Source organism: Podarcis gaigeae (genome assembly GCF_964106915.1).
Source record: "Podarcis gaigeae genome assembly, chromosome: 18".
In the NCBI taxonomy this organism is placed as follows: Eukaryota; Metazoa; Chordata; class Lepidosauria; order Squamata; family Lacertidae; genus Podarcis; species Podarcis gaigeae.
The window spans coordinates 6,495,527-6,508,929 of NC_139696.1; the positions used below are offsets into that span (position 1 = coordinate 6,495,527).

General features: G+C 44.3%; 1 protein-coding gene across 1 annotated transcript in view; it reads left to right on the plus strand.

Annotated features, from left to right (window-relative positions):
* The window catches only part of ATCAY (ATCAY kinesin light chain interacting caytaxin), a 30,693-nt gene that overhangs the window by 13,433 nt on the left and 3,857 nt on the right, over window positions 1-13,403 (plus strand). The window contains exons 6-11 of the mRNA XM_083720650.1: window positions 28-130; window positions 2,430-2,561; window positions 5,621-5,707; window positions 7,917-8,015; window positions 11,809-11,844; window positions 11,975-12,010. Coding sequence (XP_083576776.1) covers window positions 28-130; window positions 2,430-2,561; window positions 5,621-5,707; window positions 7,917-8,015; window positions 11,809-11,844; window positions 11,975-12,010 — 493 coding nt within the window. The remainder of the gene's footprint in view (window positions 1-27; window positions 131-2,429; window positions 2,562-5,620; window positions 5,708-7,916; window positions 8,016-11,808; window positions 11,845-11,974; window positions 12,011-13,403) is intronic.

A 13,403-nucleotide genomic window follows, 5' to 3' on the forward strand; every position in this document is an offset into this window, starting at 1 on the left:
TTTGTTTCCTGTCTGTTTCTCTCTCAGGTTATTATGGGGAAGGACTGAACGCCATCATCGTCTTTGCTGCCTGCTACCTGCCGGACAGCAGCCTGCCAGATTATCATTACATCATGGAGAACCTTTTCCTGTGAGTGACTTTTTCTTGCCTTCTGCTTGGAATTGAGGAGGGGAAAGTCACTTTTAAGCTCCATTTGGTTTAATTTCCCTCGCACCTCCTTTGCTTGGCCAAGTCAGGGTGAAGATGGATTTATTAAAATCGGGAAGGGTGGCAGTGCTGGGGGGCATTTTGGAAATTGCCCTCTTTTCATTCGAAACACTTTTGCCCCCCCCCCCAAGCTCTGCAAAAGTCATCACCTGGCTATAGCCGGCAATTTCACCAATCCTCATCCCAACATTATAATTTTTATTTTTATTAAAAATTATTCATCCTTTTCAAATTTATACATTTCACTAGTTTTAAAATCATTTTAACATTTCGAAACTCGGCTTCCTTCCTCCTCTTTCTGTGGTTCCTTAAATCAATTTTTAATATCTTCTGCATCTCCAAATTAACTCAATTTACTCATTTATGCATCTACTTTAAATATACACTCTTATAAAACTGCAGGTTATTATTACAATAACCCTGGCAGTGTTTTCATCTGTTTACAACTTATCTGCAAATATTCAGTAAGCCATTTCCATTCTTTTATAAAATGTTTGCTATCTCGGTGTCTTATTTTTTCTGGTAAGTTTCGCCATTTCTCCTTATTCCGTAAGTTTTTGTATCCATTCCTCCTTTGCTGGGGGTTCTGTTTCTTTCCGTTTTGGGGTGAGTAACATTCTTGCTGCTGTAGTGGCAAACATTACAGTGGTACCTCGGGTTAAGTACTTAATTTGTTCCGGAGGTCCGTTCTTAACCTGAAATTGTTCTTAACCTGAAGCACCACTTTAGCTAATGGGGCCTCCCGCTGCTGCCGTGTGATTTCTGTTCTCATCTTGAAGCAAAGTTCTTCACCTGAGGTACTATTTCTGGGTTAACGGAGTCTGTAACCTGAAGCGTATATAACCTGAAGCGTATGTAACCCAAGGTACCACTGTAATAAGATTCTATGCTGTTTGGGTAGTTCTGCCCATATAATTCCCAAAAGAAAAGCTTTTGTTTCTTTTTACAAATGTTATTTTAAACATCCTATTCAACATCCTTTATTTATTTTTCTGTCTCTGCTGTCCCCTCTCCCCTAACCACTAAGTTAGATAATGATAATAATCTTCATAATTCAGAGAGAAACAACAAGTCCATTTAGAGCAACTGTGTTTTCATCCTTTGTGCTGAGCATCGTGGTCCATGGATCAGCCTATGTACCCCTTAACAAATGCATTCTCTGTGTCTTTGTGTATGTACACACATAAATGTAGGGTGCCCTGGTCCTGAATGGGGTAACTGTGCCTCTGAAGGGCCAGGTGCGCAGCCTGGGGGTCATTTTGGATTTACAGTTGTCCATGGAGGCGCAGGTCTGTTCCGTGCCCAGGGCGGCTGTCTACCAGCTCCATCTGGCATGCAGGATGAGACCCTCCCTGCCTGCAGACTGTCTCTCCAGAGTGGTGCATGCTCTGGTTGGACTACTGCCATGCGCTCTATGTGGTGCTGCCTTTGAAGGTGACCCGGAAACTACAACTAATCCAGAATGTGGCAGCTAGACTGGGGACTGGGAGCGGCTGCCGAGACCACCTAACACCGGTCCTGAAAGACCTACATTAGCTCCCAGTACGTTTCCGAGCACAACTCAAAGTGTTGGTGCTGACCTTGAAAGCGCGCGCGCACACACACACACACACACACACAGCATTTATAGATCAAAAGCATTTACAAACCACTTAATATTTCAAAAATCTGTAAGTGATGTACAGCCTGCCATTAAAACAAAAAGACAACCTTAAACCAGTAATATTGCAGAATAAAACACATAACCTGGAAGATAACTGGCCTGCTCCTGTGCTTTTAACATCAAGCACAATTCAAAGTGATGGTGCCGACCTTTAAAGCCCTAAACGGCCTTGGTCCAGTATACCTGAAGGAGCGTCTCCACCCCCATCGTCCAGCCTGGACACTGAGGTCCAGCTCCAAGGGCCTTCTGCCAGTCCCCTCCCTGCGAGAAGCGAAGTTACAGGGAACCAGGCAAAGGGCCTTCTCAGTAGTGGCACCCACCCCGTGGAACGCCCTCCCATCAGATGTCAAAGAAATAAACAACTACCTGACTTTTAGAAGACATCTGAAGGCAGCCCTGTTTAGGGAAGCTTTTAATATTTGATGAATCATTGTATTTTAATATTTTGCTGGAAGCTGCCCAGAGTGTCTGGGGAAGCCCAGCCAGATGGGCAGGGTATAAATTCTTCTTCTTCTTCTTCTTCTTCTTATTAGTTATCTGCTTCTGGTTTTCTAACAGGTATGTGATAAGCAGCTTGGAGTTGCTAGTGGCAGAGGATTATATGATTGTGTACATGAACGGTGCTACGCCACGCAGAAGAATGCCAGGGATCGGCTGGTTGAAAAAATGCTACCAAATGATAGACAGAAGGTGAGGTTTGTGAATTGAGTCCATGACCAGGGGCGCCGACTTATAAAAAATATTGGGGGGGCCCAAGACCTCCAAACCGCTGCTGCTGGGGGAATGAAAGGGGCGAGCCCCGGGCTGCCCCGACCTTAAGTGAACCTGTGAGGGCCCGCCCTTTGCGGCAGCCGATTGGCTGCCGCCGTGGGCGGTGAATATTAATGAGCTAGGGGGAATCCCCGCGAGATTGTTGATGGGTCGAGAGCCCACAACCCCACCCCCTCTCTAGATCGGGAATGGCTTTGTTTTAACTCATTACTGAATGTATTTTAAAAGGTAACTATCGTCAAACAAGGAAAATAAAAAATACCAACATAATTTTGTGATTTTACAAAACATAATTTTCTTAAATTATTGGGGGGGCTCGGGCCCCCTCAGGCCCCATGGAGTCGGCGCCTATGTCCATGACAATGGGCCATGTTTTTCAAGGGATGAGGATGACCGTTTACATATGTGTGTTTGTGTGTGCGGCAATTTATTTATTTCATAAGATTTATACACCACTAGTCTGTTAAAAGGGACGTGGGTGGCGCTGTGGGTTAAATCACAGAGCCTAGGACTTGCCGATCAGAAGGTCGGCGGTTCGAATCCCTGCAATGGAGTGAGCTCCCGTTACTCGGTCCCTGCTCCTGCCAACCTAGCATTTCGAAAGCACGTCAAAGTGCAAGTAGATAAATAGGTACCACTCCAGCGCTGCTCTGGTTCGCCAGAAGCAGCTTCGTCCTGCTGGCCACATAATGGTCAGGGGTCCCTTTACCTTTACTAGTCTGTTAAAAAAAACAAAACGAACCAAACAAACCTTCAAAGTGGTTTACAAAAAAACACATATATTGTAAGAACTGAAGTCTAATAATATATTGAGATTCAAGATTCCTAACCCCTTATGCAGCTGTAAACTCTTTACCAGAGTCTTCCCCTATTCTGAGTGGAAACCCAGCCAGATGGGCGGGGTATAAATAATAAAAATTATTATTATTATTATTATTATTATTATTATTATTATTATTGGTGACCTAGGGTGTGTAGACACAGTTTTACTTCTTGCCTTAGAAATTTGAAACCATTCCTACGGAAGACAGTAGGATTTCTCGCATGTAATCATTCATGCACTTTGATTTAAACAAACTGTCGCTCTAACTTTTGCCCTGTCCGCTGGTTTATGTTTTGGCTTAAGTTTCATTAATACTGGTTTATTTTAATTTTAATTTTATCTTCAAGTTTTTAATGTGTTTTTTTCTATGTTTTGCAATGTAGGGCCTCCCTTCTGAAGTCTAATAAAGAAGTCTGAGAGTTAAAAAAAAAAAAGATAAAACAGTAAAATTGAGGGGAGGGAAAATCACAACTATTCTTTAAAAAAGTTTTTCCAAACTTAAGTTTCCAGCTGTTTTGGGACTACATTATCTCTCGCTAGCTGGACTAGTAGTCAGGGGTGATGGCAGTAGAGATATGAGATGATCAGAACCCTATGAACCTGTAGCATAGAAAGTCCTATTAAAAAAATTATAATTTGGCAGAATATTTGGATTATTTGATATGCATATGTCTAATTTGGAATATTTAATGTGATTGGATTGGATTGTTAAAGTGGAACATTTTTTAAAAAAATAATTTTTTATTTAAAAAAAAGTAGTCAGGGGTGATGGGATTTGTAGTCCAAAAACAGCTGGAGACCACGTTTGGGAAACTCTGATTTAAAACTTATTGAGAGGGTTCAAATATTACTTGCAAAGATATGCAAGAGAAATTGTGTGTGTGTGTGTGTGTGTGTGTGTGTACCGTATTTTTCACTTCATAAGGCACACCGGACCATAAGGTGCACATAGTTTTTAGAGGGGGAAATCAAGGGAAAACCTCTTTAAGGAGCGCACAGCTCCTGCGGGCTTTTCCACGAGGAGGGAGAAGGGACTGACTGGCCGCAAGAGCTTGTGTGCGGCTCTTGGGGGCTTTTCCTGCCTGCCTCCCCCCTGCATTTGCTCCATAAGATACACACACATTTCCCCTTACTTTTTAGGAGGGGAAAAGTGTGTCATGGAGCGAAAAATACAATATAGATAGATGATAGATAGATAGATAGATGATAGATAGATAGATAGATAGATAGATAGATAGATAGATAGAGATAGATAGATAGATAGATAGATAGATAGATAGATGATAGATAGATAGATAGATACATAGAGAAAGATGATAGATGATAGATAGATAGATAGATAGATAGATAGATAGATAGATAGATAGATAGATAGAGATAGATGATAGATAGATAGATAGATAGATAGATAGATAGATAGATAGATATAGATATAGATAGAAAGATAGATAGATAGATAGATAGATAGATGATAGATAGATAGATGGGACGAGGGTGGCACTGTGGTTTAAACCACAGAGCCTAGGACTTGCGAATCAGAAGGTCGGCGGTTCGAATCCCCGTGACAGGGTGAGCTCCCGTTGCTCGGTCCCTGCTCCTGCCAACCTAGCAGTTTGAAAGCACGCCAGGGCAAGTAGATAAATAGGTACCACTCCAGCGGGAAGGTAAACGGCGTTTCCGTGCGCTGCTCTGGTTCGCCAGAAGCAGCTTAGTCATCCTGGTCACATGACCCGGAAGCTGTACGCCGGCTCCCTCGGCCAATAAAGCAAGATGAGCACCACAACCCCAGAATCGGCCACGACTGGACCTAATGGTCAGGGGTCCCTTTACCTTTACCTATATATATATATGGCAAGGGTCACCAATGTTGTTGGACTCCAAGTCCCATCATTCCTGACCATTGATCATACTGGCAGGGGCTGATGGGAGATGGAGTCCAACAACATCTGGCATACAGATTCACTAGCTTTTTAAAAAAAAAACCTCTTGTTTACACAGTAAAATAGAAAGCTTCCAGAATCAGAGGGAGAGGAGAAATTAAATTGATATTGTGTTTGTGTATGAAGGTTTGTATCTGGCGCAGAACTAATGCACGACCAAAGCCAACTGCTCATATCTGTTCTTACATCTCCCTGCCTTCTGTTTTTTATTACAGGTTGCGGAAAAACCTGAAAGCGCTGATAATCGTTCACCCATCGTGGTTCATTCGAACGGTCCTGGCTATATCGAGGCCGTTCATCAGGTATGAGCAGCTGAGAGGATAGCTGCCTTGAAGCCGGTTAAACATGTCTGACGCCTCTCTGGGTGGTTTAGACTACAACTCCCATCAAGCCCCAGCCAGCATGATGGGAGTTGTAGTCCAAAACATCTTTCTCTAAATTTAGCCCACCCCTCATGCTCCAAAGACCGCTAAGAGAAGTCCCAGCATGATAGATGCAGGTCCTGCTATCCAAACATAAGGCAAATGGTTCGTCAGGCGAACGTTCACATAACAAGTCAACGATTTCCATTGATTCTTATGGGGAAATTTCTAATGCGTTCCCGACCGTGGAATTTTGACCCCAAAATGATGGAAAACCTGGGCAAACCCTGGGAAACCCTCCGGAACCTTGTAAAGGGCAAATAAGGAAGGGAGAAATGCTCTCTTATTCTCCCGCTCTCTCCCTGTTCCTCCCAGGAGTTTCTGGCAAAACGGTTTCAGCAGACCAGCAAAACACAAAAGACTTGTTTTAAGTCTGCTTATTTATTTACAGCATCTCATGCAGGTCTGGCCGTTTGGATATCTGAATCTGCAGTGTGTATAGTGAGGTTTGGGTACTAATTCCTCACGTTTGGATAAGTGAATTTTCGCATGATGACCTCTTTCGCAGAATTGCAGAGTTGGAAGGGACCGTGAGGGTCATCTAGTCCAATGCAGGAATATTTTGCCCAACATGGGGCTCAAACCCACAACCCACATATACAACGTTTCAAACCAAGGTAGCATGGTAGCTTAGTGAATCAGAGACGGACCCAGACAACCCCGGGTTCAAACTCTGAGTAGTCACAATTTCTCAGACTAACCTGTTTTGTGAAGATAAATGGGGGGGGGGAGCCATCAGGGTAGAATACTAAGAGGAATAACATAATGAGTTGCAATCAACTATTTTTAAAGAGTAGACCCATTGAAATTAATGGACCATAGTTGGTCATGTCCATCAATGGCTCTACTCTGAGTAGGATTAACATTGGATTCAGCCCAATGATCATAATAATAGGTTGGATTCAGTGTTAGCCCTAGTATGAGACCCACAAAAATTGATGGACAAGGCGTTAATTTCAGTGGGTCTACTCTGAGTAGGGCTTCGTTGGCTACAACCAGGTGGAGATGGTTCTGTATCATTGGATGCTAAATATAACATTTGCATTCCAGAAATTCTAGAACAAGGGTTACCAGACCTTTTTCTTCTCCCTGCAAATGACCCCCGTTCTGAACTTCTTTCTCTATATGAAAGCAGTTTCATTCCACCAGCCCAAGTGGTTGACTTTCAAGGGGGTCCAGGGTTAATTGCAACACCCTGCAAAGGCCACACTGTGGCCCCCATGGCAGTAAACGAAAGATCAAATGAAAAGAACGGTCTTACCAGTTAGAATCTTTAATAATCACAGTGCAAGAACAAAGAACACATCTTCTAGAAATGGCGGTGCTCCCAGTTAAGGATTCCACCCCTTGCCATCCCTATTAATCTATGTCACTCCTATGTCTTGTAATCTGAGTTGGTACCCACTGCGCTTTCTGTTCTAACACTTTCTGAGCTCTCTGTGTTTTTGGAGAAGGAGGGTGGATGCTGTCCAGACAGAGACTGTGAATCTGTTAACTCTCTTCTAGTGTTTCTTCTGCTAGCCATTTCCCATCCTGTATTCCCCAGCTTCTGCTTTCTGAACTATGCCCCTCTGCAAACCACTGTTCCAGATCTATCACTATATCTGAAGGAGCGTTTCCACCCCCATCGTTCTACCCGGACACTGAGGTCCAGCACCGAGGGCCTTCTCACTGCGAGAAGCCAAGTTACAGGGAACCAGGCAGAGGGCCTTCTCAGTAGTGGCACCCGCCCTGTGGAACACCCTCCCACCAGATGTCAAAGAGAACAACAACTACCAGACTTTTAGAAGACGTCTGAAGGCAGCCCTGTTTAGGGAAGCTTTTAATCTGGGAAGCCAGATGGGCGGGGTATAAATAATAAATTATTATTATTATTATTATTATTATTATTATTATTATTATTATCTATATTGTCCTCCTGCTCCTGGGAAGAATCAGGATCAGGGGGAGAGGGTGGCTCCCACCGTTCCTCTTCAGTGCAGCCCTCTTCAGTACGGTCCCTGACACACACTAAGCTAGATTTTAGAAAAAGCAAAATGTGTGGCTGTCGGAGAAGCTGTGCCTAATATGTGGAAATACTCTTTCCTAGTGTGAAATTCATCAATAAAATCCAGTACGTTCACACCTTGGAGGAACTATCGCAGAGCATCCCCATGGAACACGTCCAGATTCCAGAATGTATCCTACAGTAAGTATTGGGCGATACCTTGAAACAGCGTTGTTTTTCTGCACTGTCTTTCCTTTTATTCTGTGATTCATATACTACTACTTCTTTTGTGATCACTCATAGCCGAGTAAGATTGTCTTCCATAATATTAGTTCCCTGATAGGAGTTTGGGATCACGGTGTGGATTTGCCAAGTGTGCCTTCCTCTTAGCATGTTTCTCCCTTGCGTTCAGAGTACGAAAAGCTTGGCTTGTCGCTCAACATCCCAAAAACCAAAGTGCTGCATCAACAAGTACAAAACAACCCCTCTGCAGTGCCACAAAACCAACTCAACGGTGTAACATTGGAAAATGTCGATCACTTCTACCTGGGCAGTTATCTTTCCACAAGGGTCAACATTGATGCTGAAATCCAGCATCGCCTGAGCTCTGCGAGTGCGGCTTTCTCCCGATTGAAGTGCAGAGTGTTTGAGGACAGGGACATTCTCAGGGAAACCATAATAATAATAATAATAATAATAATAATAATAATAATAATAATAATATAATCTTTATTGTCATTGCCCCCTCTCGGGGACAACGAAATTACTTGGCTGCTCCATCCACCCAGGTAGGGCACTCCACACAAAATCAAAACAACTATAAAAACACTAATTAAAACAATACAGTATATTTTGTAATGCTTGTTTACAAGGCTATTATACCACCAACCTTACTGTATGCTTGTGAAACATGGACCACTTATAAAGGCCATTTCCAACTCCTCAAAAGATTCCATCAATGGTGTCTCCGAAAAATCTTGCAGATCACTTGGGAAGAGAGGCGAACTAATATCAGTGATTCATATACAATGAAGGGTGGTTGGAGGGGATAAGAGGGGCCTGGACACATATGTGACATGTATGTGACATGTAATTCTACTCTTATTGATCCAAAGCAGAACTCCAACGTAGAGTTAGCAGAGTAAAAACTTTTTTTTTGTTTTTAATTCTGTTTATTAAGCTTTTACAAAATACATTAAACAGCAAGTAGACATAAAAAAGAGCAACAACAGCATTAAAAGACAAAAACAAAATGAAGAAAAGAAAAGAAAAAGGTAAAAAGAAAAGAAAAACAAAGTACAATTACCTCATTTCACACACAATTACAAACACTTGACCTCCATCCAACCCGGTTTAGATTAAGAACTCTTAAGGTCTTTCTGCAGTTATATGCTGCCAATACTATGGTCTGTATGTTGCAGGTATTAAATTCCATCCACTGTTACTTTGTTACCTAATTCTTTGTGTCAGTCTCGCTAGCTCTATGTATTGAAACAATTTCATCTGCCACTCTTTGATCGTGGGGGTGTTGGGCGTTTTCCAATTTTGCGCCAATAGGATCCTGGCCGCCACTGTGGCGTATTGAAAAAAAGTTTGATCCTCGCTCTCGATCTCCTCTCCCACCATACCTAAGAGAAACGCCTCCGGTGTTTTGGGGAAATTATATTTCAGTATTTTCTTTAGCTCATCATAGATTTGTCCCCAGAATCCTTTCACCGCATCACAGGTCCACCACATATGAAAGAAGTTTCCTACCTTATTTTTACATCTCCAGCAGGTGCTGCTTCCGTTTTTGTACATCTTCCCCAGTCTTGCTGGGGTGATGTACCAGTGATACATCATTTTTTCTAAATTTTCTCGGAGGGCAGCACATGCTGTAAACTTCATACCCCTCTTCCATAGTTTCTGCCATCTCTCATATTCTAGATTATGTCCCAGGTCTCTACTCTTATTGATCCAAAGCAGAACTCCAACGTAGAGTTAGCAGAGTAAAAACTTAAACACGTTGCAGGATTCACAAAAAATAGACCAGAGGCAATTGTATTTCATCCAGTGTGCAAGATCAGAGAATTCCAACAAAAAATGGAAAAGGTAGCAGAAGCAGTTCCCATGCTCATCCATGGTTAGGAACAGAAACCAGTCAACGCATCTTCTTTCGTCCTTTGCTTTACATTGGAATGAATTTAAGTTACATAAGTAAGCGGGTTGCGCTGTGGGTTAAACCACAGAGCCTAGGACTTGCCGATCAGAAGGTCGGCGGTTCGAATCCCCGCGACGGGGTGAGCTCCAGTTGCTCGGTCCCTGCTCCTGCCAACCTAGCAGTTCAAAAGCACGTCAAAGTGCAAGTAGATAAATAGGTACCACTCCGGCGGGAAGGTAAACGGCGTTTCCGTGCGTTGCTCTGGTTTGCCAGAAGCGGCTCAGTCCTGCTGGCCACATGACCCGGAAGCTGTACGCCAGCTCCCTCGGCCAGTAAAGCGAGATGAGCGCCGCAACCCCAGAGTCGGCCACGACTGGACCTAATGGTCAGGGGTCCCTTTACCTTTAAAGGTAAAGGTAAAGGTACCCCTGCCCGTACGGGCCAGTCTTGCCAGACTCTAGGGTTGTGCACTCATCTCACTCTATAGGCCAGGAGCCAGCGCTGTCCGCAGACACTTTCGGGTCACGTGGCCAGCATGACAAGCTGCATCTGGCGAGCCAGCGCAGCACATGGAACGCTGTTTACCTTCCCGCTGGTAAGCGCTCCCTATTTATCTACTTGCACCCGGGGGTGCTTTCGAACTGCTAGGTTGGCAGGTGCTGGGACCGAGCAATGGGAGCGCACCCCGCCGTGGGGATTCGAACTGCCGACCATGCGATCGGCAAGTCCTAGGCACTGAGGTTTTCCCACAGCGCCACCCGCGTCCCTTTACCTTTACGTCACATTAAACAGTGGACAGCGAGGCAGATAACGTACTACTTCAAACAAACCAAAATGCAGCAGAACAGCAAAGCGCCGATTGCGACAAACTCAGATCGCAGGCTTCTTATGTCCCCAAGAGGTTTGTTTCGTTGGCAGTATGTTCATTTGTGTCAGAGCTGCCTCTAGGTCCCAGCTCACAGAGGACCAACGCTAGGCTGTGGTAATGTATAAAAGTCTTTATTGAAGTTCAGTTTCCATTTCAAAGCCACAGCGTGCAGCCCTACGTCTTAACCCCTAGATCGGCGAAGTCCCGTCTGAGTCTCCTCCCCTCTGACACCAGTTTAAGATCCTAGCCCTGCTCCACCTTTTCCGCTGCTCTCTCCTCCTCTGGGTCCTCCTGCCCACTGGGGCATTGCTCTTTCTGGACTCTTCCGACGCTGAGTCGCTTAGCTCCTCCCCCTGCCTCCGTCGGGCTTTAGGACCCGGTTCCCAATCCTCATTCTCTGCTGTCCCGCGCTCCTGTACATTTGAACTTGCCTCTCGCGCCAACCCAGTGACCTTTCTCCTAACCGTTACACTACTTCTGTCACTGCTTCCCTCTTCCGGGACACTGGCTGGATCTGACCTCCCCTCCGTTGCCCGACTCTCCGACGGAGGCGTGGTCAGCCCTGCCTCGTCTTCTCTTCCTGTTGGGGAATGCACTGACCCCGATGCTTGGGAACCTTCCCCCCCACTCTGCTCTGGTGGGGAAGCTGGTCCTGATTTCCAACTACTGCTCTGAGAATCCCTGCTGCCCCCTTGTTCCTGGGGCGTTCCCCCTGGGAACCCCCTGCCCCTGGCCACTGGCGCCCCCTTCTGTGAATCTTCCGATTCGCTGGAGAGGCTCATGGAATCCCTCGGACCACTGTCCTCTTCTCCTACGCTTCCCTCGGATTCTTCCCCTTCGCTCTCCATTTCCCCTCTTCCCTGTGCCTCTGCTCCTGAGCCCCTGACAATTTGCAATTTGTCGCTTTTTGGGAATTTGTTCCTTTGGTTGGTTTTAAGCCGATTGTGAACCATGGTTTTTTCACAGTTCTAAACACTTTATTTCAGGTTTGAAGAAGAGCGGAACAGAGCGAGAAAAGAAAGGTAGGTTTCCCCCTTTTTGTGTATGCTAGGAAAGAGGCCATTATCACACAGTTGCCCAGGGAATATTGTCATTTTACATTGCTCCTTCAGGCAAAACCAGCTATTTCAAAATGCAATTTATCCCTAACAGGGCAGAAGAGAAACAGGACACAACTGTGAGAGAGAGGTAAGTCTCTTTCCATGTTATTTTGGATGCATTATATCAGAGGGAAATGGTTTGCAAAACTCTGTGTATTAGGCAAAATTGCATACAGATACGTCTATTAGGATTCCCACCTATTAGGATGAATATTCAGGAGGATTCGTTTTTTAAACACACATACAGAGCCAATCAGAAGGTCGGCAGTTCGAATCCCCACGACGGGGTGAGTTCCAGTTGCTCGGTCCCTGCTCCTGCCAACCTAGCAGTTCGAAAGCATGTCAAAGTGCAAGTAGATAAATAGGTACCGCTCCGACGGGAAGGTAAACGGTGTTTCCGTGTGCTGCTCTGGTTCTCCAAAAGTGGCTTAGTCATGTTGGCCACATGACCCGGCCAATAAAGCGAGATGAGCGCCGCAACCCCAGATTCGGCCACGACTGGACCTAATGGTCAGGAGTCCCTTTACCTTTTTACACACAAAGTAACATGGAAATGAAGTGAGATGAACTTTAGATTGGAAACATGAAAAACGGAGAAAAACCAAAATGGATAGATTCACCCATTTCTAGGGAGGACTAGGGCCACAGAGAAACCATCATTTCAGGCAGGAAACAGGGAGGAAAGTATGGTATTTCCGCTCTCCGAAATTATTTGTTAGGTGAGCATTCACATAGCAAGTCGATGATTTGCATTGATTCTTATGGGGGGAGGGAATCTTTTTTAAATAATATACTTTTTATTGAACTTCCAGTTTTTTATAAATTAACTTTAAATTGAATGCTTACATTGTTTCGTGTACTGACTTCCCTGCACAGTGTTCAAACCCTTTCCAGCCACATTATCTATTACAGACTCTTATCATTACAGAAATCTGTCTAATGCAATTACTTTATCGTTTTTCTTCCGCTGTTCCTATCTTGAATCTAGCCCACGACTGACTGTAGTTTTTCTTCAAAGAGTCTTAAGGGGAAATTTCTAATGCATTCCTGACCACAGAGTTTTACCCCCCAATTTTACCCTCCAAGTGACGGGGGGGAAATGAGGGGAAATCCAGAAAAACCCTCTGAAACCTTGCAAAAGGCAAACAAGGAAGGGGGGGGAATGCTCTCTTATTTGTCCGATCCTCCCGTTCCATGATTTCTGGCGAAATGGCTGCCACAGACTAGCAAAACACAAAAATAGTAAGACTTGTTTAAGGCTGCCTATTTGTTTGCAGTGCTATCTGCAGATCTGGTTATGTGAATATCTGTTTGGAAAACTGGATATCTGAAACTGTGGTGTGTATAGCTAGGTTTGGGTACCAATTTTCTGTTGTTTGGATAAGTGAATTTTCATATACTGAGCATTTGGATAGCGGCACCTTTATATATCTGCTTGAAGAAGCCATGGTCCGATCTGAAAAATACAAATATTTCGGTTA